The 25023-nt window shown below is 55.7% G+C and overlaps 2 protein-coding genes, 1 long non-coding RNA gene and 1 other non-coding gene across 10 annotated transcripts; 3 read left to right on the top strand and 1 right to left on the bottom strand.

Moving 5' to 3' along the window:
* Positions 1-5846: 5846 nt before the first annotated feature.
* On the bottom strand, positions 5847-5950 carry LOC116479804 (small nucleolar RNA U13). The gene has a single exon (XR_004251109.1). It is a non-coding gene; the product is annotated as a small nucleolar RNA U13 (small nucleolar RNA).
* Positions 5951-6711: 761 nt separating this feature from the next.
* Positions 6712-12760, top strand: DNAAF3 (dynein axonemal assembly factor 3). 6 transcript variants are annotated; one of them, XM_058425943.1, is made up of 11 exons: positions 6712-6796; positions 7131-7273; positions 7666-7759; positions 8932-9089; positions 9397-9579; positions 9772-9897; positions 10003-10125; positions 10415-10550; positions 11291-11402; positions 12186-12260; positions 12344-12760. In XM_058425943.1, exons 1-11 carry the CDS (start codon positions 6712-6714, stop codon positions 12729-12731), a joined length of 1623 nt encoding a protein of 540 aa, XP_058281926.1. In that variant the 3' UTR covers positions 12732-12760. The 6 variants fall into 6 exon arrangements, with proteins under 6 accessions (XP_058281926.1, XP_032027072.1, XP_058281929.1 ...); XM_032171181.2 differs by having other exon boundaries at positions 11288-11402; XM_058425945.1 differs by lacking the exon at positions 6712-6796 and having other exon boundaries at positions 7204-7349; positions 11288-11402.
* A 273-nt stretch (positions 12761-13033) lies between these two features.
* Positions 13034-19184, top strand: TNNI3 (troponin I3, cardiac type). 2 transcript variants are annotated; one of them, XM_058425948.1, is made up of 9 exons: positions 13034-13107; positions 13951-14102; positions 14346-14358; positions 14521-14604; positions 15011-15052; positions 15323-15454; positions 16125-16214; positions 16752-16928; positions 19034-19184. In XM_058425948.1, the coding sequence occupies exons 1-9, from the start codon at positions 13066-13068 to the stop codon at positions 19115-19117; spliced, it is 816 nt and encodes a 271-aa protein (XP_058281931.1). In that variant the 5' UTR covers positions 13034-13065; the 3' UTR covers positions 19118-19184. The 2 variants fall into 2 exon arrangements, with proteins under 2 accessions (XP_058281931.1, XP_032027071.1); XM_032171180.2 differs by lacking the exon at positions 13034-13107 and having other exon boundaries at positions 13949-14102.
* A 3139-nt stretch (positions 19185-22323) lies between these two features.
* Positions 22324-23840, top strand: LOC131380905 (uncharacterized). The gene is made up of 3 exons (XR_009209196.1): positions 22324-22503; positions 22882-22957; positions 23797-23840. It is a non-coding gene; the product is annotated as an uncharacterized LOC131380905 (long non-coding RNA).
* The last annotated feature ends 1183 nt before the right edge of the window (positions 23841-25023 follow it).

Raw genomic sequence — 25023 nt, 5'->3', positions numbered from 1 at the left:
ACGCCCGCCTTGGCCTCCCAATGTGCTGGGATTACAGGCATAAGCCATCGCTCCCAGCCCTTCTTCTTTTCTTTTCTCTTTCTTTTCTTTTCTTCTTCTTCTTTTTTTTAATTTTGAGACGGAGTTTGGCTCTTGTTGCCCAGACTGGAGTGCAGTGGTGCAATCTCGGCTCACCACAACCCCTGCCTCCCGGGTTCAAGCGATTCTCCTGCCTCAGCCTCTTCTTTCTTCTTTTTTTGACAGGGTTTCTCTGTGTACCCTGGCTGGAGTGCAGTGGGGCAATCACAGCTCACTGCAGCCTCAACCTCCTGGGCTCAAGGGATCCTCCTGCCTCAGACTCCTGAGTAGCTGGGACCACAGGCACATGCAACCATGCCTGGCTAATTTTTTTTTTAGAGATGGGATCTTGCTATATTGCCCAGGCTGGTTTCAAACTCCTGCGATCCTCTTGTCTGAGTAGCTGGGACTGTAGACATGAGCCGCCGCATCCGACCTCATTGTTCTTTCAGCGAATGCTGCCTCCTACTCTGTTTCTAGCAAAGATGATAGTTCCATTGGCTTCTACCTTATCTCATCCCATACAGAATTTTGGGTGGTGAACAAAGACCTATAAGATTTGGCCAGAGAACTCTCTGAGCAGCAGATTAAGTGGAGAATGAGGCAAAAATTACCCCCACGTACCAAAAAAGGAGGCAGCAAACAAACTTGCTCCTAAGCTTCCTGGTAGCCAATGGGGAAAGTGAAAATAGAACAGCTACACAGACTATAATATCGATGAGATTTTTAATTTTTCTCCAAAAGAATTCAGTAACTTTTCGTGTGTGTGTGTGTGTGTGTGTGTGTGTGTGTGTGTGTGTGTGAGTGTGTGTTGGTGTAGGGCATGTCTTTATGAAGACAGCTCTTTATGTTACTACTATTACTGCCAATAATAATCCTCACGGCAAACTCATGAAATAAACATGATCATTATTCCCAGTTGACAAATGAGTCCAAACTATGCTTTAGAAAATTTGGGCTGGGCGTGGTGGCTCACGCCTGTAATCCCAGAACTTTGGGAGGCTGAAGTGGGCAGATCACCTATGGTCAGGAATTCAAGACCAGCCGGGCCAACGTGCTGAAACCCTGTCTCTACTAAAAATACAAAAATTAGCTGGGTGTTGTGTCGGGCACCTATAACCCCAGCTACTAGGGAGGCTGAGGCAGGAGACTCGCTTGAACCCAGGAGGTGGGGGTTGCAGTGAGTCGAGATTGTGCCATTGCACTCCAGCCTGGACAACAAGAGCAAAACTCCATCTACAACAAAACAAAACAAAAGAGAGAGAGAATTCCTGTGAAATGCTCAGAATCACACAGCCAGAAAGCCTGTCTCTAAATCCTGGGATTGATTTAGATGATGACAATGGGGTCCTTGGGTCTCTGTCTCAACAAGAAAGCAGAGTGACAGAAGAATAAAACCATTACAAATGGCAGTCCACACTGGGACCAAAACGTGAAAAGGCTGAGATAACTTAGGGAGGGTGGTCTGGGGCAGCCTTCTTGAGGAGGTGCGGTCTGGGCCATGACTTGAATGACAAGAAAGAATGAAGCTTGCAAAGGTTAGGGAGAAAAACTGTGGAATATTATTTGGCCATAAAAACAGAAGAAAGCATTGATTCATGCTTCAGCATAGATGAGTCCTGAAAATATTATGCCAAGTGAAGAAAGCTGGACACAGAAGGCTGCATAGTGCAGGATTCCATCCAAAAGAAATCTCCTGAACTGACAAATTCACAGAGACAGAAAGTAGATTCGTGGTTGCCAGGCACTGAGGAGAGAGAAATGAGGAGATAAATGGGGTACGGGTTTTCTTTTGGAGTGATGAGAAAGTTCTGGAACTAGACAGTGGTGATGGTTGCACAGCATTGTGAGTGTACTAAATGTCATTCCCAATTAACTTAATAGTATGTGTGTTTTACACTAATTTAAAAAGAAAACAAGGCCAAGCACGATGGCTTATGCCTTAATCCCAGCACTTTGGGAGGCCAAGGCAGGAGGATTGCTTGAGCCCAGCAGTTCCAGACCAGCCTGGGCAACATAGTGAGACCCTGTCTCTACAAAAAATAGAAAAACATGGCTGGGCGCGGTGGCTCACGCTTGTAATCCCAGCACTTTGGGAGGCCGAGGCGGGCGGATCACGAGGTCAGGAGATCGAGACCATGGTGAAACCCCGTCTCTACTAAAAATACAAAAAATTAGCCGGGCGTGGTGGCGGGCGCCTGTAGTCCCAGCTACTCGGAGAGGCTGAGGCAGGAGAATGGCGTGAACCCGGGAGGCGGAGCTTGCAGTGAGCGGAGATCGCGCCACCGCACTCCAGCCTGGGTGAAAGAGCGAGACTCCGTCTCACAAAAAAAAAAAAAAAAAATAGAAAAACATTAGCTGGGCATGGTGATGCATATCTGTAGACCCCGCTACCTGGGAGGCTGAGGCGGGAGGATTGTTTGAGCCTAAGATTTAGAGGCTGCTGTGAGTTGTGATTATGCCACTGCATTCCAGCCTGCTCCACAGAAGGAGATCTTGTCAAAAGGAAAAAAAAAAAGAAAGAAAAAAGAAAAAGAAAGAAGGGAAAAGAAAAATAAAAGGAAATAAAAGAAAAAGAAAACAGGCTAGTCATAGTGGCTCAGGCCTGTAATCCCAGCACTTTGGGAGGCAGGAGGATCACTTGGGGTCCAGGGTTTGAGACCAGCCTGGATAACCTCTCTATTTTTAAAATTTGTAAAGTTAGCTAGATATGGTGGCACGTGGCTGTAGTTCTAGCTACTTGGGAAGCAGAGGTGGGAGAATCGATTGAGCCCGGGAGTTTCAGGCTGGAGTACTGCAGCCTAGGCAACAGAGCAAGTCCCTGTCTTAAATAAATAAATAAATAAATAAATAAATAAATAAATAAATAAATAAATAAATAAATAAATAAATAAATAAATAAATACAGCTGGGTGCTGTGGCTCACGCCTGTAATCCCAGAATTTTGTGAGGCCAAGGCGGGCGGATCACTTGAGGTCGGGAGTTTGAGACCAGCCTGACCAACACGGAGAAACCCTGTCTCTACTAAAAATACAAAATCAGCCGGGCATGGTGCCACAAGCCTGTAGTCCCAGCTACTCAGGAGGCTGAGGCAGGAGAATTGCTTGAACCCGGCAGGTGGAGGTTGCAGTGAGCCGACATCGTGCCATTGCACTCCAAGCTGGGCAACAAGAGTGAAACTCCATCTCAAATAAATAAATAAATAACAGCCTGGGCAACTAGTGAGACCCTTTCTCTACATAAATAAATAAATAGGCCGGGCGCGGTGGCTCACGCTTGTAATCCTAGCACTTTGGGAGGCCGAGGCGGGCAGATCACGAGGTCAGGAGATCGAGACCACGGTGAGACCCCGTCTCTACTAAAAATACTAAAAAATTAGCCGGGCGTGGTGGTGGGCGCCTGTAGTCCCAGCTACTCGGAGAGGCTGAGGCAGGAGAATGGCGTGAACCCGGGAGGCGGAGCTTGCAGTGAGCCGAGATTGCGCCACTGCACTCCAGCCTGGGCGACAGAGCGAGACTCCGTCTCAAAATAAATAAATAAATAAATAAATAAATAAATAAATAAATATCTATCTATCTATCCGGGCATGGCGGCACTTGCCTGTGGTCCCAGCTACTCAGAGGACTGAGGTGGGAGGACTGCTTGAGCCTGAGAGGTTGAAGCTGCAGTGAGCTATGATCACACCACTGAACTCAAGCCTGGATAACAGAGCAAGACTTTGTCTCAAAAATAAATATATAGAAAACAAAGATGAGGGGGAAGATAATTTAAGGCAAAAGAACCCCAAGTTGCAAAGGCCCTGGGGTTCAAACGGCTTGGTGTGTTCTCCAAGGAGCCAGGAGGCTGATGTGGCTTCAGGGGTGGATGACTGCAGATTGCACAGGGCATAGGGAGCCAAGCTAAGGAGCTGGGAATGTGTCCAGGTGCAGCGGGAAGCACTGGAGGATTTGAAGAGGTGGGAGACATTATTTGATTTATGTTTAAGATCACTCTGGGCCAGGTGCAGTGGCTCACGCCTGCAATTCCAGCACTTTGGGAGGCTGAGGCCGGTGGAGCTCTTGAAGTCAGGAGTTCGAGACCAGCCTGGCTAACATGGTGAAACCCCGTCTCTACTAAAAATACAAAAAAATCGCTGGAGCTGGGCACGGTGGCTCACGCCTGTAATCCTAGCACTTTGGGAGGCCAAGACAGGTGGATTGCCTGAGCTCAGGAATTTAAGACCAGCCTGGGCAACATGGTGAAACCGCGTCTCTACTAAAATACAAAAAATTAGCTGGGCGTGGCAGCGTCCGCCTGTAATCCCAGCTACTCGGGAGGCTGAGGCAGGAGAATTGCTAGAACCCGGGAGGCAGAGGTTGCAGTGAGCCAAGATCGTGCCACTGCACTCCAGCCTGGGCGACAGAGCAAGACTCCGTCTCTAAAAAAAAAAATAATAATAAATAAAATAAAATCGCCGGGCTCGGTGGCTCACGCCTGTAATCCCAACACTTTGAGAGACCGAGGCTGGCAGATCACCTGAGGTCGTGAGTTGGAGACCAGCCTGACCAACACGAAGAAACCCCGTCTCTACTAAAAATACGAAATTAGCCTGGCGTCCTGGCGCATGCCTGTAATCCCAGCTACTCGGGAGGCTGAGGCAGAAGAATGGCTTGAACCCAGGAAGCAGAGGTTGCAGTGAGCCGAGTTCATGCCATTGCACTCCAGCCTGGGCAACAAGAGTGAAACTCCATCTCTCTCTCTCTCTCTCTCTCTCTCTCTCTCCATATATATATATATATACAAAATAAAATAAAAATGCAAATACAAAAATTAGCGGACGTGGTGGCGCATGCCTGTAGTCCCAGCTACTTGGGAGGCTGGGACAGGAGAATCGCTTGAACCCGGGAGGCGGAGGTTTCAATGAGCCGAGATCGCGCCACTGCACTCCAGCCTGGGTGTCACAGCAAGACTCCGTCTCAAAAAAAAAAAAAAAAGAAAAAGAAAAAAAAGTCACTCTGGCTCCTTTGCTGAGAATATGTTGGGAGAGTGGGAGAAATAGGGACGAAAGGCATTAATTCTCCAGAGAGAAAGCCAGGATCTGGGGCTCTTGCGGGCTTAGAGCTGGCCTGGAAGGGGCTGGTTAGCCAGCCTGATTCTGCAGGAACGGCTGAGGTCTCAGCCTTCGTTTCCCCAGTAGGTATTGTCTTCCCAGTGCCCAGATCTGCCCTCAGGAGGCAGATCCGCTGCACCTCTGCCAGCTGCACGCTACATTCCCATTTCACAGAGCAGGAGACTGAGGCTCAGAAAGGGTGACTGGTCTAAGCTCATGTGTCTGGGCAAGGAGAGGAGGCAGAGAGCCAAGTCCCCTTGGGCGCTGAGCCCAGTGCTGGGTGTTGGGGTGATCTAGAGATGCGCCTCATTCAGACTTTGCCTTTTTTTTTTTTTTTTTTTTTTGAGACAGAGTCTTGCTCTGTCACCCAGGCTGGAGTTCAGAGGCGCGATCTCGGCTCACTGCAACCTCTGCCTCCCAGGTTCAACAGACTCTCCTGCCTCCGCCTCCGGAGTAGCTGGGATTACAGGTGCGTGCCACCACGCCCGGTTAATATTTGTATTTTTTAAGGTCGAGGCGCGGTTTCACCATGTTGGCCAGACTGGTCTCCAACTCCTGACCTCAAGTTATCTGCCCACTTTGACCTCCCAAAGTGTTGGGATTACAGGCGTGGCCACCGCGGCCGGCCGACTTACCCTTATTTTAATGCAGTTCATTTAACTGTACGATTACAGAATTTACCTGTAATTTTTTTTGTTCATGTCAGAAGGGTAATGTGCCGATGTCGTAACAACGTTTGAGGGAGGCACATCTCACACATGCGCGTGAACAACCAATCATCCCGCTTAGAAACTACAAAAGAATCTAGCTGTAAGTTTAAATTATTGCTTCGTGTGACAATAACCAGCTCACAAATCCCTGAATTTTTAATGACCTGCACATCAGTCTCCCACCTGTGGGCTGTCCTGTGTAGTGGAGCCCACGTTGTGCTGGGGCCGGGAGCGGGCTCAGAAGCCTGCCGTCTAAAGTCTAGACACTTCACTTTATTTGAATTGATCAAAATTCAGCTACGTACGAGCAAAGGCAGATGGAGAAAATAAAAAAAAAAAACAAAAAACAGAAATAATGTTAAGCTCCGTTCACTCTCAATTTTAATCAGCCCAGGCCTCCCCCATTCCAGAAATTTGGACCGACCCTGACTCCGCCCCAACCTGTTCCGGCCCCGCCCCTTCCCCCGCCAGCGCCGTCGTCATGACAACCGCGTCCAATCGCCCTCTTCTCCTAGGTGTGGGGGAAGACTGGCTCTCAGTGCTCCCATTGGCCAAAAGTTTGTAGAGGGCGAGCCTCGCTCACTCTCATTGGTCAGTTGCTCGCTGTGGTCCCATCCCACATGCTCCCATTGGTTGATTGATCGAAAAGGGCGGGAACACTGGGCAGCTTTTGTGGAGTGCCGCGGGTCCACAGTGCTGCACTGAGCAGAGAGGAAGGGGCGTCCCGGGATATTTGGAGGATAAAGGTGTGGGCAGGATATCATGTGGAAGCAAAGGGGCGAGAAGTGAGGGGCGGTGAGAGGGGAGCGGGGCGGGCAATGTGTGGGATTCCAAGAATGTCTTTTCCGCAGGGTGATGACCACACCTGCCGGCTCCGGCAGGGGCTTCGGCTCCGTGTCCTGGTGGGGCCTGTCGCCGGCGCTGGACCTGCAGGCTGAAAGTGAGTCCCAGCACGCAAGGTCTGATACACCGTCTGCCTTCCCAGCCTGAGCAGACGGCCTTTTAGAGCTCGTAGTCCTAGCGTCGGTGGCGGGGGGGGGGGGGGTCGCTAACGTTCTCCAACGCTCCAACGGCAGAGGGCACGCTCCTTGGGGCGGCCCCGAGGTCCTGTCTGCGGACTACGAATCCCAGAATACTCAGAGGAAACACCTCCCCTTAGAACCTAGACCACGGGCGGAACGCCTACTGGGATTTGTAGTCCATTGTTGTAGGGGATGCTATGGTGGACGCTCTGCCAACCACCATGGTGCCCCAGCCGGCTGTCATCTTGCCAGGTCCCCCTGTGGACCCAGACTCCCAGGACGATACGGTGCACAGCACCCCCGAGCTAGATGTGCTGCTTCTGGGCTCTGTGGATGGACGGCACCTGCTGCGGACCCTGTCCCGAGCGAAGCTCTGGCCTCGCAGGAGGTTCAACGTGAGCTGGGATGAAGATGAGAGCCCAGATTCCCGAGTCCTTGAGGGAGGAAGGGATTGAAATTCTAAAACCTCAGGTCCAGGAATGAAGAGGCTGGAGACTCCTAGATCTGAGGGAGGCGGAAGCTGGGAGCGAACCCATGCGTCTTGGGGAAGGAAGGGGCTGGGGTTTGGAACTCCTGGGTTCTATGGTGGGGAAGAGCTCGAGGATCAGGTCTTCTGAGTAATGAAAGGGAAGAGGGCTCTGGGGACACAGACTTCTGTGTTTGAAGAAGACGCTGGTGTACAGAACTCGGGTGTGTGGAAGGAGAGAGCTGAGGGCCTGCTCTCCTGGGTCTCCTAGGGCCCAGGCAAACAGGTCTCAGAATTATTCTGCCCTGTCCATCCTCCTAGTTCTTTGTGCTGGAGAATAATCTGGAAGCTGTGGCCCGACATATGCTGATCTTCAGCCTAGCCCTGGAGGAACCGGAGAAGATGGGGCTGCAAGGTCTGTTGCTAGGACCCAGGCATTCTGACCGCTGGTCTCCCCCTCCCTAGAGGGATTCTGGCATTTCAATGGTACAATTAAAAAGTTTGGTTATTTTCCCAGGAGGCGGAGGTTACAGTGAGCCGAGATCGCGCCATTGCACTCCAGCCTGGGCAACAAGAGCGAAGCTCCGGCCGGGCGCGGTGGCTCACGCCTGTAATCCCAGCACTTTGGGAGGCCGAGGCGGGCGGATCACGAGGTCAGGTGATCGAGAGCATCCTGGCTAACACGTGAAGCCCTGTCTCTACTAAAAATACAAAAAATTAGCCGGGCGTGGTGGCGGGCGCCTGTAGTCCCAGCTACGCGGGAGGCTGAGGCAGGAGAATGGCGTGAACCCGGGAGTCGGAGCTTGCAGTGAGCTGAGATCGCGCCACTGCACTCCAGTACAGTCTGGGCAACAGAGCGAGACTCTCTCTCAAAAAAAAAAAAAAGAGAAAGAAAGAAAATATTAGCTGGGATTAGCTGGGTGTGGTAGCTAATGCCTAGTCCCAGCTAGTTGGGAAGCTGGAGGGGAAGGGTCTCTTAAGCCCAGGTGGTCGAGGTAACAGAGAACTATGATGGCACAACTGCATTCAGCCTGGGCAACAGAGTGAGACACTGTCTCAAAACAAAAAAGATGTACTCACAAATAGCCTATACATATGGTCCCATACACCGCAAATCATCTCTAGATTACCTATAATACGTAATACAATGTAAATGCTTACACCGTATTTTACAATTTGTATTATTTTTTACTGTTGTATTGTTATCTTTTCCCCCAAATATTCTCTGTCTGCGGTGAGAGTGGAATCTGCAACTCTAATTCCCTCTTCTAGGTGGTTATTTATTTATTTTAGAGGCGGCGTCTCACTCTGTTGCCCAGGCTGGAGTGCAATGGCAAGATCTCCGCTCACTGCAACCTCCGCCTCCGGGTTCAAGCGATTCTCCTGCCTCAGCCTCCCGAGTAGCTGGGATTACAGGCGCCCGCCACCATGTCCGGCCCTGTTCTTCCTGTGGTTTTTGGGATGCGTGGGGAGTTTGCAGGGGTTCATTGTTTTCATTATATGACTATGACATAATAACATATTAAAGGTCTAATTTCTGGGCTCCTTCCTCCAGACATTCCCGCAATTATCTCCCTCTCTCCCTAGAGCGGAGCGAGACCTTCCTGGAAGTGTGGGGGAATGCGCTCCTGCGCCCGCCGGTGGCCGCCTTCGTGCGCGCCCAGGCCGACCTGCTGGCGCACCTGGTCCCCGAGCCCGACCGCCTGGAGGAGCAGCTGCCCTGGCTCAGCCTCCGCGCCCTCAAGGTGCCGCCGCCAGGCCTCCATCTGGGATTGGGTGGCCACGGGAAGAATGGAAGCGCGCAGTCCAAAGGACGTGCATTGATGGAGCAGGTGGCGGGCTCGGGAGTTCGAATCCCAGTTCCCCGACTCCCACTGTGGGATCTGGCCTGGGGGCAGGAGGTGGCTTCTGCTTTCGGAGCCTCAGTTTTTCCATCCGAGAAACGGGGGAATCGTTCCCCTGTTCTGGGATGGAAGAGAGGGTCAATTAGAATCCGCTCTCCCTGCATCCCTCTCTGCCTCCCCCTCTCCCACCGCGTGCCTGGCCCCGCAGTTCCGCGAGCGGGATGCCCTGGAGGCTGTGTTTCGATTCTGGGCTGGCGGCGAGAAGGGGCCCGAGGCCTTCCCCATGAGCCGCCTCTGGGACTCGCGGCTGCGCCACTACCTGGGCTCCCGCTACGACGCCCGGCGCGGTGTCAGCGACTGGGACCTGCGCATGAAGCTGCATAGCCGCGGGGTGAGGGGCCCAGGAGGAGGGGCTGGGGGCCTGGACTCCTGGGTCTGAGGGAGGAGGGATTGGGGCCTGGACCCCTGGGTCTGAGGGAGGAGGGGCTGGGGTCCTGGACTCCTGGGTCTGAGGGAGGATGGTGTAGGGGTCCCTCCACGCTCGGTTCATTGAGGGCTCCCTTCTTTCCGCCCCGCACCCCAGGCCCAAGTCATTCACACCCAGGAGTTCCGACGCTGGCGGGACACAGGCGTCGCCTTTGAACTCAGGGACTCCAGCGCCTATCATGTGCCCAACCGGACCCTGGCGTCCGGTCGCCTCCTGAGCTACGTGCGTGTCCACTGCCTGTCCTGGCCCACTGCTGCTTCTCGGAGTCCTAGGAGTCAGGGTCCCTAACATCGACCTCACCTGCCTCCTCTCTCCCTCCTTTTCCAGCGTGGGGAGCGCGTGGCAGCGCGCGGGTACTGGGGGGACATCGCCACGGGGCCCTTCGTGGCCTTCGGCATCGAAGCGGACGACGAGAGCCTCCTGCGGACCAGCAACGGCCAGCCAGTCAAGGTACGCGGCGAGGCTGGGACTGGGGGTGGAGGTGGGGCTGGGGGTGGGTGGGTGCGCAAGGCTCCGCCTCCACAGCAGGCCCCGCCCCCAGCTCCAGACCCCGCCCGTCGCTTGGCGGGAACGACTCCATTCAGGGAACAGGCCCCATCCCCGCGGGATAGGTCCCGCCCCACTTCACATCCTCCAAGCAGCTGCGGGAGTTCTAGTCCTGGACAGAGGACTCCCAGCGTTCTAAGCCCCGCCCCGCGATCCTGGCCCCGACGTCTGGCCACGCCCCTTCTACTGTTAGACGGCCGGGGAGATCACTCAACACAACGTGACGGAGCTGCTCCGCGAGGTGGCCGCCTGGGGGCGCGCGAGAGCCACCCGGGGGGACCCGGAGGAGCAGCAGCACACGGAGGGAAGCCCGGAGCCAGGGACTCCAGGTAAGTCAGGGATAACAACAGGTAAGCCAGATACTCCAGGTAAGCCAGGGACTCCAGGTAAGCCAGATACTCCAGGTAAGCCAGATACTCCAGGTAAGCCAGGGACTCCAGGTAAGCCAGGGACTCCAGGTAAGCCAGGGACTCCAGGCTCCAGGTGTTTCACACTGGAGTATAGACTGGCATGATTTGGATGCCTGGGCAAGTGACGGCTTCTTGATATTCTGTCTCTTTTTCTCTCTTTCTCTCCCTTTCCTAAATTTTGAGAGCATGCTTAGAATTCTGAATTCCACTAGTAGAATTCTAATCTTATCTGCAGAGGGCTAAGCTATCCAAGAATATTCTCACAGGGTGCTGGGTCCCAGCTCCCCCCTGGACAGCCTCCCACACCCTAGATCCTGGCTGGGCCTCCTTCCAGCCATCCTCCAACCTGGCCCTCCCTGAGTGTCTGTCCGACAGGGCATGTCACATGTGGCCCTGGCCACCCACCCTCTTTCCCTTTCTAGAGTCTCAGTTGCCTGATCTGTACAGTGAGTCTCTGCCTGCCGGGCTGACCTTCCCAGAATTTTCCAGGAACCCACCTTAGAGGAAAGATTTTTTAAAAAGCTGCAAGAGGACAAAAAGTGTTATCTCCAAGTCCTGTATGCCTGCCCAGCTGTGCCCAGCTCTGTGTATCTCTCTGGCTTTCCGCCCTTATGGCTCCGCCTGTCAGAGGTGACCCCTCTATCCCCTTCCCCCAGCAGCCCCCACCCCGGAATCTTTCACTGTCCACTTCCTGCCGCTCAATTCTGCTCAGACTCTCCACCACAAGAGCTGCTACAACGGCCGATTCCAGCTCCTCTATGTGGCCTGTGGGTAAGCGAGGAGGCAGCTGTACTCACAAAGACCCAGGATCAGGCCCCCAGCCCCTCCTCCCTCAGACCCCGGAACTCAAGCCCCAGCCCCTCCTCCCTCAGATCCTGGAACCCAAGCTCTGGTCCCTCCTCCCTCAGACCCAGGAGTCCAGGCCCCCCAACCCCTCCTCCTTCAGACTCAGGAGCCCAGGCCCCCAGCCCCTCCTCCCTCAGACCCAGGAATCCAGTCCCAGCCCCTCCTCCCTGGTACCCCAGAGTCCAGACCTCCTGCTCCCTTCTTTCCCAGGACCCAGACTCCAGTTTTGCCGCCCCTCCTCCCTCACTGTCTGGGTTCCCGGAGCCCCATCATCCCTCCGGATTGGGAGCTGAGTCTCAGCCTGTCCTCTGTCCTCTGTCCCCTGTCCTCTGTCCCCTGTCCCCTGTGCTCTGTCCTCTGTCCCCTGTCCTCTGTGCTCTGTCCTCTGTCCTCTGTCCCCTGTGCTCTGTCCCCTGTCCTCTGTCCTCTGTGCTCTGTCCTCTGTCCTCTGTCCCCTGTCCTCTGTCCTCCGTCCCCTGTCCTCTGTCCTCTGTCGTCTGTCCTCTGTCCCCTGTCCTCTGTCCTCTGTCACCTGTCCTCTGTCCTCTGTGCTCTGTCCTCTGTCGTCTGTCCTCTGTCCCCTGTCCCCTGTCCCCTGTCCTCTGTCGTCTGTCCTCTGTCCCCTGTCCTCTGTCCTCTGTCGTCTGTCCTCTGTCCCCTGTCTTCTGTCCCCTGTCGTCTGTCCTCTGTCCTCTGTCGTCTCTGCAGGATGGCCCATCTTCTCATCCCTGAGCTGGGAGCCTGTGTGGCCCCCGGAGGGAACCTGATTGTGGAATTAGCCAGGTGAGCCAGTGGGGTGGAGGGTGGGGAACATCCTGGCTGGGGATCAAAATCTGGGTCCCTGACAGGGCGCTTCCCGTCTGCAGGTACTTGGTGGACGTGCGGCAGGAGCAGCTGCAGGGATTCAACACCCGGGTCGGGGAGCTAGCTCGGGCAGCTGGATTCGCTCCACAGACCCGGGCCAGGCCTTCAGAGACCTTCGCACGTTTCTGCAAGTCCCAGGAATCGGCTCTGGTCAACACTGTCCCAGCTGTGGAACCCGGAACTCTGCCCCTTGACGTCCTGGCCCAGCCTCTTGAAGCCAGCAGCCCAGGCCTTGAGGGCGTGACCCAGCCTCTGCAGGGCGGGACCCCACACTGTGAGCCCTGCCAGCTGCCCTCTGAGGCTCCAGGGTCACTCTCAGAGGTTCTGGCTCAGCCTCAGGGGGCCTTGGCTCCGCCCAACTGTGAGTCAGACTCCAAAACTGGAGTCTGACCCAACCCCTAGACGCCCCTTATCTCCAACTTCCAAAGTCAGGTTGTAGGATGAGAACCCTCTGATACCATTCTAAGTCCGCTGCTAGAGTCCTCAATTTTATTCTAATCATTCCCACTCAGTACCCGCCACCCCCACCCCGGGAGTGTTGGTAGAATTTCAAATTCCATTTCTGAGATTCTATGGTCTATTCCTAGAATTCTAGATTGTTCTCTCAGAATTCCAAATTCCACTTCTGAGGCTCTAAACCCAGCCTAGGATCTGACCCTGAGTCTCAGGCCCTTGACTTTGGCCCCCTTGTTCCCAGGCACCCTGTGGCTGACTAAGGGCTGGGATGTCTCCTCACCAGGGCCTGGTCAACATCCAGATGGTTCAAGTAAAGCAAATTGTGTCCACCCTTCTGTGTGTCCAAGCATCTTTCCTGTCCTATGTCCGTCTCCAGGGCTGGGAGAGAAAGGCCCAGGAGTGATAGACAGAGGAAGCCAGAAACCAGATTCCTGGGTTTCCAAGTGGACGAGGGATGGATTTCTCAGTGCTATGGACTGAGAGCCAGCCCCCAGCACAGCTGCATCCTCAAATTAATCAACAACATTTATTGAGTGGCCTGGACTCCTGGGTCTGAGGGGAGAGGGATTGGGGTCTTGGACTCCTGGGTCTGAGGGGAGAGGGATTGGGGTCCTGGACTCCTGGGTCTGAGGGACGAGGGGCTGAGGGCCTGGACTCCTGGGTCTGAGGGAGGAGGAGCTGAGGGCCCAGACTCTTGAGTCTGAGAGAAGAGTGTACTGGGGGCCTGCCTGGACTCCTTGTCTGAGGGAGGGGCTGGGGTCCTGGACTCCTGGGTCTGAGGGAGGAGGGGCTGGGGTCCTGGACTCCTGAGTCTGAGGGAGGAGGGGCTGGGGGCCTGGACTCCTGGGTCTGAGGGAGGAGGGGCTGGGGGCCGGGACTCCTTGTGTGAGGGAGTGGCTAGGGTCTCCCAGGGTCCTGGGACTGAGGGAGGAAGGGGCTGGGAGGTCGGGCATTCTCTGGGTCTGAGGGAGGAGGGGTCTAGGACTCCAGGATCAGAGGGAGGAGGGTCCGGATTCCTGTGCCCGGAGGTGGCTGGTGATCCAGCTGGAGCAGGGCCCACCCCGCCCCTCACGCGGCCCGTTATCTCGCATGGTGGGCAGGGGGAGGAGGAGGTGACAGTATATTTAGTCTGTGTCCTCGCCCTTTATCTCAGTGTCCTCGAGGAGTCTCAAGCAGCCCGGAGGAGACTCACAGTCCCTGGGACCCTGAAGGTCACCCGGGCAGCCCCCTCACTGACCCTCCAAACGCCCCTGTCCTCGCCCTGCCTCCTGCCATTCCCGGCCTGAGTCTCAGCATGGCGGATGAGTGAGTGATGCCCCAAGGCAGTGGGAGTTGGGGGCGACCTCCCGGGTTCCCGAGAGGGGTCGGAGCTGAGAGGCTAGACCCCTGGCCTGCGAGGTAGGGGTAGGGGCTCTTGGGTGAAGAGAGGAAGTAGGTTTGCGAGTCAGACTCCTGGGACCCGAGGAAGGGGAAGCGGGGTCCCCCGACCTCTTGGTCAGAGGGACACAGCCCACCACTAACCCCCCTCCTCGGTTTCTCTCCTTCCAGGAGCAGCGATGCGGTGAGAGCAGCGGGCTAAGGCGTGGCTGGGACCCTCAGGGCCAGGGTGGGCGCTGCAGTGAGGGGTCTGGGGCGGGAGGCTGCAGCCCTAGCAGAGGGTGCGGTACGGTAAGTGCTGGGTGGGGTCTTGGTGGTGATGGGGTCCCCACTCCTCCAAACCCAGGCTAGGGAACCTCGCCCTGCACCAGCCCCAGTGAGACGCCGCTCCTCCAACTACCGCGCTTATGCCACGGAGCCGCACGCCAAGGTGGGACGGGGCTTCCTTGGGGCAGAGTACAGGCGCCGGAGGGACCCAAGAACCTGGGAGTGGGGGGAGGAGCCAGGGCTGCGAAGGGGGCGGGGACTACGCGGAGGGGCTTTCAGGGGCGGAGTTTTGCAGAGGGTCATGCTCGGATTGGTGACAGCCGCCTGCGGGCGGAGCTCCGTTGCCCTTGGACTTGCTTAGGGATAGATGGGAAGTGCCTATCCAAAGGCAGAGACCCGGATTGGTGGATGGGAATGAGGGGCGTGGCCTCCCGTGGACTCAGGGCTCAAGTTGGACGTGGGCCCAAATCTGGACCGGCTGGGGTTGCTGGAGGTGTCTTGAGGTCCCCTCCACCGTCGTCTCCGGATCCCCCTCCATGATCCTTCCTTGCTCCATCTCACCCTGGCAGAAAAAATCTAAGATCTCCGCCTCGAGAAAATTGCAGCTGAAGGTGAGGTCGGGCGGGACTGGGAAAGAGCAGGCAGGTGCTCAGGGGGCGGAGCTTGATAGTGGGTGGGGCTTTCGGGGTAGGTGGGCGGAAGTGGGCGGGGGTTGGCCGCTCGGGGCGTGGCTTTAGCGCGGAGTTCTGCTCGGGGTGGGGCGGGGCCTTGGAACGGTGGAGACCAAACTGGAGGGTTTAGAAGGGCAGAGGCAGTTCGCCACGCCTGGTCTTTATCCTGAAGCCCCGGGTGGGCTGCGCTTCCCTCCCACCCCTCTGCAGACTCTGCTGCTGCAGATTGCAAAGCAGGAGCTGGAGCGAGAGGCGGAGGAGCGGCGCGGAGAGAAGGGGCGCGCTCTGAGCACCCGCTGCCAGCCGCTGGAGTTGGCCGGGCTGGGCTTCGCGGAGCTGCAGGTACCGGCTCCCAAGGATGCGAGGTTTCTAGCCTCGGAATTCAGCAGTACAGCCTCTATCCCCTCTTCTGCTCGGGACCCAGGCCTCCAATATGGCTGTCCTTACCCAGTTACATATGGTTCATGGGACTCTTGGCCCCTTTGTGTGCAGGTCTGTGGAGTCTTGGCTCCAATCTACTCCTTCAGGACCGTGTGGCCTTCCTATCCCAGACAGGAGCCCAGGCCCCAGCCCCTCCTCCCTCAGACCCAGGAGTCCAGGCCCCTGCCCTTCCTCCCTCAGACCCTGGAATCGAGGCCTTCAGCCCCTCCTCCGTCAGACCCAGGAGTCCAGGCCCCCAGCCCCTTCTCCTCCCTCAAACCCAGGAGTCCAGGCCCCCAACTCCTCCCTCGGACCCAGGAGTCCAGGCCCCAGCCCCTCCTCCCTCGGACCCAGGAGTCCAGGCCCCCAGCCCCTCCTCCCTCGGACCCAGGAGTCCAGGCCCCCAGCCCCTCCTCCCTCGGACCCAGGAGTCCAGGCCCCCAGCCCCTCCTCCCTCGGACCCAGGAGTCCAGGCCCCCAGCCCCTCCTCCCTCGGACCCAGGAGTCCAGGCCCCCAGCCCCTCCTCCCTCGGACCCAGGAGTCCAGGCCTCCAGGCTTCCCCCAACAACACACACCACGTTCCTCCTCCAGGACTTGTGCCGACAGCTCCACGCCCGTGTGGACAAGGTGGATGAAGAGAGATACGACATAGAGGCAAAAGTCACCAAGAACATCACGGAGGTGGGACGCATGGGCAGCTTGGGTACCTTTGGTGTAGGGTGAGGTGCCTGGGACTTGGTCTCTGCCTGGCCCCTTGCAGCTGCTTTTGGCTGCACATCCCAGGAGACCCAGGACAACTGAGCCTGGCAGGGCGGGGGCAGAAGGGTGAGTACAATATAGTCAAGGAAAGCTGTTCTAGGCAGAGGGAACAGCACACGCAAGGCCATGGGTTGGGAAACAGAAAATATGTTAGTGAATGTGTTCAGGGCATCACATGTTGGTAAATTAGCTCAGGCGTTCGCCAGGGAATTGTGATTTGCGTGTAGCTGGACCAGGTTATGCCAGTGGTTTTGAGAGGTGAGGCTGCAGCATATGAGGAGGGGATTCAGTTCCAGGATTAGAAGCCTAGACTGGGAGCCTAAGCCAGGAAGAGACTGGATGAGGCCTCGGTACTGGAAGACGAGATAAGCAGGATATAAAAGGAGTGTAGGATGGAATAGTTGGGTGAGGGGGAAATGGAAGGAGGAGTATCCACCCCCTGTGCACCCCCGCCCCCAGATCGCAGATCTGACCCAGAAGATCTTTGACCTTCGAGGAAAGTTTAAGCGACCCACCCTGCGGAGAGTGAGGATCTCTGCAGATGCCATGATGCAGGCGCTGCTGGGGGCCCGGGCTAAGGAGTCCCTGGACCTGCGGGCCCATCTCAAGCAGGTGAAGAAGGAGGACACTGAGAAGGTGAGTGTGGGCTAAGGCCAGGAAAGAGGATGCTGAGGGGAAGGGCTGTGGGTGCCAACAACCCTAGGGGCTAGCCTAAGGGCAGACGGTGCTTGGAGTTGGGGGTAGAAGCAGCTAGTAAGGGGTCCTCAGAAATGCAAGAGGAAGACAGGAAGTAGAAGGGGAAGACAGGAGGTGCATCAGGGCTACAGGAAGTCCATGTAAGAGCAAAGAGGTGCATGAAGGTCCAGGTGCAGTGGCTCATGCCTGTAATCTTTGAGGTTTTAAAAAAATTTTTTTTTAATTTCCTTTTTTTTTTTGAGATGGAGTCTCTGCTGCCCAGGCTGGAGTGCAATGACACCATCTCGGCTGCTGGAGTGCAGTGACGCCATCTCGGCTCACCACAACCTCCACCTCCCAGGATCAAGTGATTCTCGTGCCTCAGCCTCCCGAGTAGCTGGGACTACAGGTGCCCACCACCACGATGTTGTTTTAATTTCTACAAATTTCTTTTTAAAATTAGCCAGTCATGGTGGTGGCATGCAGCTTCTCAGGAGGCTGAGGCAGGAAAATCGCTTGAGCCAATGAGATCGAGGGTGCAGTGTGCTATGACTTCACCAGTGCACTCCAGCCTGGGCAATACAGTGAGACCCTATCTTAAAGAATAAGACAGGAAAGACAGGAGTGGATGCCTGAAGCCATGGATTGTACTGAACCCTATATATAATGTTTTTTTCCTATACACACATACATATCTATGATAAAGTTTCATTTCTAAATTAGACACAGTAAGAGATTAACAATAAATAATAATAAAAGAAGGTTGGGCGTGGTGGCTCATGCCTGTAATCTCAACACTTTGGGATGCTAAGGCGGGCAGATTGCTTGAGCTCTGGAGTTCGAGACCAGCCTGGGCAACATGGCGAGACCGTGTCTATAAAAAATAGAAAAGTTGCTGGGTGCGGTGGCTCATGCCTGTAATCCCAGTGCTTTGGGAGGCCAAGGTGGGCGGATCATGAGGTCAGGAGTTTGAGACCAGCCTGGCCAACACAGTGAAATCCCGTCTGTAGTAAAAATACAAACATTTGCTGGGCGTGGTGGTGGGTGCCTGTAATCCCAGCTACTTGGGAGGCTGAGGCAGGAGAATTGCTTCAACCCCAGAGGCAGAGGTTGCAGTGAGCCGAGATCTCACCACTGCACTCCAGCCTGGGCAACAGTGGGAGACTCCATCTCAAAACAAAACAAAAGTTAGCTGGGCATGGTGGCACACACCTGTGGTCCCAGCTACTCAGGAGTCTGAGGTGAGAGGATGGCTTGAGCCCAGGAAGTTGAGGCTGCAGTGAGCCGAGATTGCACGACTGCACTCCAGCTTGGGTGAGGGAGCCAGACCCTTCTCAATTAATAATAATAATAAAATAGAACAATTATAACATGTTGTAATAACTCATATGAATGTGGTCTCTCTCTTTCTCAAAATATCTTATGGCACTGTAGCCACCCTTCTTTTCCTTGTGATGTAAAATGACAGTGCCTATGTGCTGAGATGAAGTGAAGTGGATAACACAGGCATTGTGACCTGGCGTTAGGCTACTGTTGACCTGAGAATCCATCAAACTTATGAATTGTTTATTTCTGGAATTTTCCATTTAATATTTTTGGGCCATGGTTTACCTCAGGTAACTGAAACCACACAAAGTAAAATTGCAGATAAGGAGGGACTACTATAATAAGAAGAGAAGGAAGGAGATAGGAAGGGCATAAGGCAGACAGGAAGTAGAGGGGAAAGATAGGAAGTGCAGGAAGGAGACAGGAAGTGGAGGGGAAAGACAGGAAGTGCATGAGGGAGACAGGAAGTGGATGGGGAAAGACAGAAAGTACATGAGGGAGACAGGAAGTGCTGGGGAAAGACAGGAAGTGCATGAGGGGGACAGGAAGTGCATGAGGGAGACAGGAAGTGCATGGGGAAAATTGGCAGGGATTATCTTGAAAAGACGGGAAGTGCTCCAGAACTAGACACTTAGGCATCCAGGGTAGAGTGGCCCCACAGGCTGGAGGGACGACAGGGATTCTTGAGAGACTGGAGACCAGGAAGAGACCCTAACCTCTGACTCATCGCCATCCTCTAGGAAAACCGAGAGGTGGGAGACTGGCGCAAGAACATCGATGCACTGAGTGGAATGGAGGGCCGCAAGAAAAAGTTTGAGAGCTGAGCCTTCCTGCCTACTGCCCCTGCCCTGAGGAGGGCCCTGAAGAATAAAGCTTCTCTCTGAGCTGAAAGTGACTCCATGTCTATTACCCAGGGCTTAGGCAGGAGAAAGATGGGAAAACTGAGGGTGGGGCTCCCCCAAAGCCACACAGCAGGTTGGGGACCAGACGGATCTCCCATGTGAAGCACTCTTGGCTCTGTTATTGAAAAGAATCCCAGCGTTCATGAATTTGGAGAGCAGAGCTTTGTTTCTTAAGAAGCGGATCACAACCTGCAGATGAGAAGCATGGCTTCTTGCCAAAAAACAAAAGCAGGCACTATAAGGGAGGGAAGGCCAAGGGAGGAATTTATGCTGAGTGGGTTGGCTAAGTGCACGTATTCAACTGGTTATAGAAGGAGCTATATTCATGGACAGGTGGGCACACGCACGTGTGACAAGCAAACATGCATTTTTTTTTTTTTTTTTTTTTTTGAGACAGAGTCTTGCTCTGTCACCCAGGCTGGGGTGCAGTGGCACGATCTCAGCTCACTGCAACCTCCGCCTCCTGGGTTCAAGCCATTCTCCTGCCTCAGCCTCTCCAGTAGCTGGGATTACAGGCATGCACCACCACGCCCAGCTAGTTTTTGTATTTTTCATAGAGACGGGGTTTCACCATGTTGGTCAGGCTGGTCTCGATCTCCTGACCTCATGATTCATCCTCCTTGGCCTCCCAAAGTGCTGGGATTACAGGCATGAGCCACCGTGACTGGCTACAAACACATTTGACATGCATCCCACATTCACTTGGTGGTGGAGGCTTAACATTTAAGTGCATTCCATTGAATGCATTCATATCGAAACATGAAGCAGGGATATAAAGGCACTCAGTGCACAGCCTCTGTCAACAGCCAGAACCAGTCCGTTGTCCGTGGTATCTCATCAGGAGAAAGTTACCGAAATCAGTCTTTTGTTCAACTAATGCTGTCGTTGTGCCCTGTGGAACGGGGGATCAGTTCGCCAGCATCTGGCAATGGATGGCTGCAATTGTTGTAATATTGCTTATCTTGAGGCCGGTGCTTGTTTAGCTGCTAGAAGAAGGAAAAGGCTTGTGGCAGTTAGAACATAGTTGATTATGTAAGTGTAGGGATGTGTGACTTAACCCTTGCCTGGCATGGCCTTAGGTCTTGTTTATAATTTGGTATCTTATTGCCACAAACAGTTCATTCCATCGGTCTTCTGATCTCTATTGTCACAGCTCCTCTGGCCCATGTGGAGTGCGCAGAGATGCCAAGACTAAAGCTCAAAGAGAGAGACACACAGAGAGACAGGCAGAGAGACATGATCGACAACAGAGAGACTGAGTTGGGAGTAGAGAGAGAAGGAGCCAGACAAAGACCCAAAGAGAGAGGGGCAAAATACCACAGATGCATAGAAGGAAGTGCAAAGAAAGGAGAAAAGAGAGACAGAGAGATACTCACAGCAAGGTGCAGAGACACGGAGATCCGGTAAGAGACGGAAATGGAGAACCACGGAGGGGGACCTCTCTTAGGGGGGCACTAAGAGAGACATGGAGAGAACTAGAAAGATAGAGACCTGAACACGGACACAGAGACCCAGAGCCAAAAAGAAACAGAAATGGGGTCATAGGTGGACGGAAATGCACAGAGAGACTGTGAGCCCCCACAGACACAAACGCTGAGAGGGGCAGACATGCAGAGACACCCACAGAAATGCAGAGACAAAACCACCCAGAGACACACACCGAGAAACACACTGAGGGGCTCAGAAAGAGATAGATGCAGAGAGAGCCCAAGACGGACCCAGCAAGGGGCCCCAAGAAATGCACAGAAACACGAAGACGGAGACCACGAGAGACAGAGGTACTGAGAGGCGGGGAGGGCGAGGAAGCCTGCTCTCCAGGGCCGGCTTGAACCTAGAACTCAAGGTCATGGCTTGGCTGGGAAGCGGGAGGGGGATACCAAAAAAGATCAGTGTTAGATGGAGGTGGGGAGGGTGGGGACGGAGGGAGGGTAGGGGAGGGAGGGTAGGTTTCACCCTAATTGACACCCCACCCTCCCCTCCCCCTCCCCACACCTGCTTCCTGGCTTTAGTGTTTGTTGTCACCAGGATGGAATCCTGGTGGCAGACAACAGGGTGGGGGTGGGGAGGGGGAGACAAAAAGATGGACAGAGACAGAGGGGGAGACTAAGTAGAGACAGACACACAGAGATACACAGATGGAGAGCCACAGAGACAACAGAAATGGGGGTCCAGAAAGAGACCTAGATAGAAAGGGAACAGAGAGAAGAAAACAGGAAACATTCCTTACAGCCCATTTGTCATTAGTAGGTCCTCCAAGGACCTACTGTGTGCCGGGCATGGGGACGTCAAAGCACAGGGAGTTATAAGGGAGGTAGTTGGAGCACCATGGGAGCCTGGGACGTGGGGTGGGAGCAGGGGCGGGGCTCCTGGGCCATGCAGATGGGGTTGGCATGGAGTTGGGGAGGGGCCCGCGGAGGCTTCTGGACTCTGAGTGTGGAGCCAGGGGCAGCCGGGCTGTCTCCGAACTCCCAGGCTTGTGTTTGAGCAAAGGAATTCTCTCCCCCTCCCTCTCCCCTCGGGGCGGGGCCGAGCCTCCAGCTATAAACTGCCCGGAGCTTCAGTGCCCTCAGCAAGGCTCAGCCTCAAGATTCACAGCATCTCAGACGCAGCCTAGGTAAGGGGCTCTGCGGGGCCCTGTGGTCTCCAAAAACCGTGTCCTTGGGGAAGGGGGCAGGAGGCGGGTGGGGAAGATGTGTGGTGTGGAGAAATGGTGCAGAGGTAGGTGGGGCATACAACTGGAAGTCTGGGAACTTGAGAGGTTCAGACTTTAGGGGGACTCAGGATAGAGGGGAAAATACTAGGATTTGTAGGTTACACAAATCCTAACCTGGGGCTGCCAGGACTTGGATGTCCCAGAATAAAACCTCCTAGGATCTTGGGGTTCTGGGAATCTGGGGGAAATCTCAGCAGTCAGGGATATCTGGACTTGGAGGTCAAACAATCTGAGTGTCAGGATTTAGGGCCTGAGACTCTGAGGGTATCAGGAATTGGGGGGGGTCTCAGAATCCCTCAAGAAATTGGGGTTTTGGGAGTGGAGGCCTCGGAATCTGAGGTATTGTGATAGCATGAGAACTTAGAGTGTCATTATCTGGGGTGTCATGAACTGGGCCTCCGAGTTTGGGTATCAAGATTTTGGGGGTCTCATATTCTTGAGGTTTCAGATTTTAGGAGGTCTCAAGACCTGGGGGTGGTCTTCGGATGTCCCGGCCAATATCTGGACTATCAAGAACTGGGATTTCAGAATCCAGAGCTGTGAGGACTTGCTGGTCTCAGAAACACGGGCATCATAAATTGGGGTCTCAGAATCTGTGGGTATTAGGATTTGGGGCTAGGCACCCTGTGGCCTAGGGTGTCTCAAAGACTTTGAGGTCTAAGAATGTAGGGGAAAGGGTGAGGTCTACGGACAGAAGGTGCCCTTTATGCCCCTGCCCCCTGCATGATATATGGGAAGCTGAAAGGGGAGACAGGTGGGGAGGAAACCAGCCAGCAGGGTGGGGTGAGTGGGAGAGGGGATGCGGGTGACTAATTCTCCCAGAAGCCCCCCTTCCTCAAATCCCTTCTTAGGAAATGTCCTCGGTTTCACCGTCTACGACATCCCCCCAAAATAGCTCCTGGGGGTGGGGCAGCTATTGTCTTCAGGCCACTGTCCCTTCTCAAATGCCTCCTCCTAATCCCAAGTGGATCAGGTTCCCATGGATTTGTCATAAGACAAAAGAGGACAGCTGTGCTGAGGGGGCAGGGTCTGCAGCCTCACCTACCAAGGTCTGTCCTCATGCATGCTTTAGGACAGCCAGCCCCCTCCCTCAGACCCAGGAGTCGAGACCTGAGCCCTCCTCCCTCAGACGCAGGAGTACAGGCCCCCAGCCCCCTCCTCCCTCAGACTCAGGACTCCAGACTCCCAGCCCCTCCTCCCTCAGACCCAGGAGTCCAGGCCTCCAGCCCCTCCTCCCTCAGACCCAGGAGTCCAGGCCCCAGCCCCTCCTCCCTCAGACCCAGGAGTCCAGGCCCCCAGCCCCTCCTCCCTCAGACCCAGGAGTCCAGGCCCCCAGCTCCTCCTCCCTCAGACCCAGGAGTCCAGGCCCCCAGCCCCTCCTCCCTCAGACCCAGGAGTCCAGGCCCCCAGCCACTTCTCCCTCAGACCCAGGAGTCCAAGCCCCAGCCCGTCCTCCTTCAGACCCAGGAGTTCAGGCCCCAGCTCCTCCTCCCTCAGACCCAGATTTCCAAGCCCCAGCCCGTACTCTTTCAGACACAGGCATCCAGGACTGCGGCCCCTCCTCCCTCAGACCCAGGCGTCCAGGCCCCAGCCCGTCCTCCTTCAGACCCAGGTGTCCAGCCTCTGGCCTCTCCTCCCTCAGACCCAGGCATCCAGGACCGCGGCCCCTCCTCCCTCAGACCCAGGCGTCCAGGCCCCCAGTCCCTCCCCCCTCAGACCCAGGAGTCCAGGACAACCCCCTCAGTCTCAGGAATCCACACAAGATCCAGACCCCCCCTCCTCAGACCAGAGTCCAGGACACCCCCTCCCAAACCCAGGATCCAAACCCCACCCCTCCCTCCCCTCCTTGGGGCCCCACCCCACTGGGCCTCTTCTCTCTGGTCCTTAGGCCGCACCAGGATGTCGGACACGGAGGAGCAGGAATATGAGGAGTGAGTGCTGCACTGGGAGGGGTTGGGGCGTGCAGTGGCGGAGAGGCTCTCCCACCCCAGGTCTAACTCTCCCCTCCCTCCTCTCTCCCTACACCGGTCCGCAGGGAGCAGCCGGAAGGTGAGTAGGGAGTGGGCCGGCCCTAAGGGATTGGGACACCCCCAGCAGCTCTCGGGAGGGGAGGCGAGGAGTGTGGCACTTTGGCGGGGACGGGGCGGCTCAGCCCTCGGGCCCTCGCCCGCCCTCTCCGGGTCTGGAGCGTCTCCCCGCGCCATCCCTGCACCGCCAGGGGGAACGTGCCCATCGCAGCCGAGGCCAGAGGGACCCCCGTCCAGCAGAGACTGGAACCCTGGTCTCTGGCCACTGCCCCCACCTCTCCCCCAGCTCCTAACGCCTTCTCTTCTGTGCCCCCATCTCCAGAGGAGGCTGCGGAGGAGGAGGAGGAAGGTGAGTCCCGGACTCCGCAGGTCTGGAGCTGGGGGCGGGGACGCTGGGCCCGGGAGGAGGGGGCGGGATGGGGCTCCCGACGGCCTCGGCTCCCCGTCCTCTAACAGCCTCTCACGTCTCTCCCCTCTCTCCCCTCCCGCGCCCGGGCGTGGCCGCTCCCCCCTCGCTCCCCAAACCCTCGCTGCTCCTCCCTCCCCGCCCCAGCCCCCGAAGAGCCGGAGCCGGCGGCAGAGCCAGGTAACCGCGGCTGCTTCGCTTCCCGAGACCGATGTCGGGGGCCTCGGGCCCCAACCTCCAAGACCACCCTTCCCTCCCTCCGCCCCCATAACCCGCCCCCAGGCCCGGTCCTTTAAGCCCCTGAGAGCTCCTGCGCCCTCTCGGGGCCGGGAAGGGAAATGGCCCCGCAGTGGCTTTAACCCTTTCCCTTCCTTCTTAAAGGGACCGACACCCAAGCCTTCTTCCCCCGTCTGGAGGAATCTTTATAGAAGGGTTGGATGTTTGCGGAGAAGCACCACCCCGTCCCCCCTTTATCTTCGCCTCCAACCTTGTCTGTTATTTTCTCCCCCATATACATTCAAAGGTTGGGGCTTGGAATTTAGGATTGCAGAGGAGGCTAGCGCTGGGAGTCAGGGTCTCCAAGGTCGGGGGTGGGGGGGGCAGGGGGCAAGCTGGGGAGAGAGCGCTGGGGTCACTGAAGGAAGACAGAGGTTGGGATCCCCTGCACTGCTAGGTCCTAATG

This window comes from Hylobates moloch, unplaced genomic scaffold (genome assembly GCF_009828535.3).
Source record: "Hylobates moloch isolate HMO894 unplaced genomic scaffold, HMol_V3 SCAFFOLD_12, whole genome shotgun sequence".
Classification (NCBI taxonomy): Eukaryota; Metazoa; Chordata; class Mammalia; order Primates; family Hylobatidae; genus Hylobates; species Hylobates moloch.
This window is presented reverse-complemented; position numbering and strand designations above follow the sequence as displayed.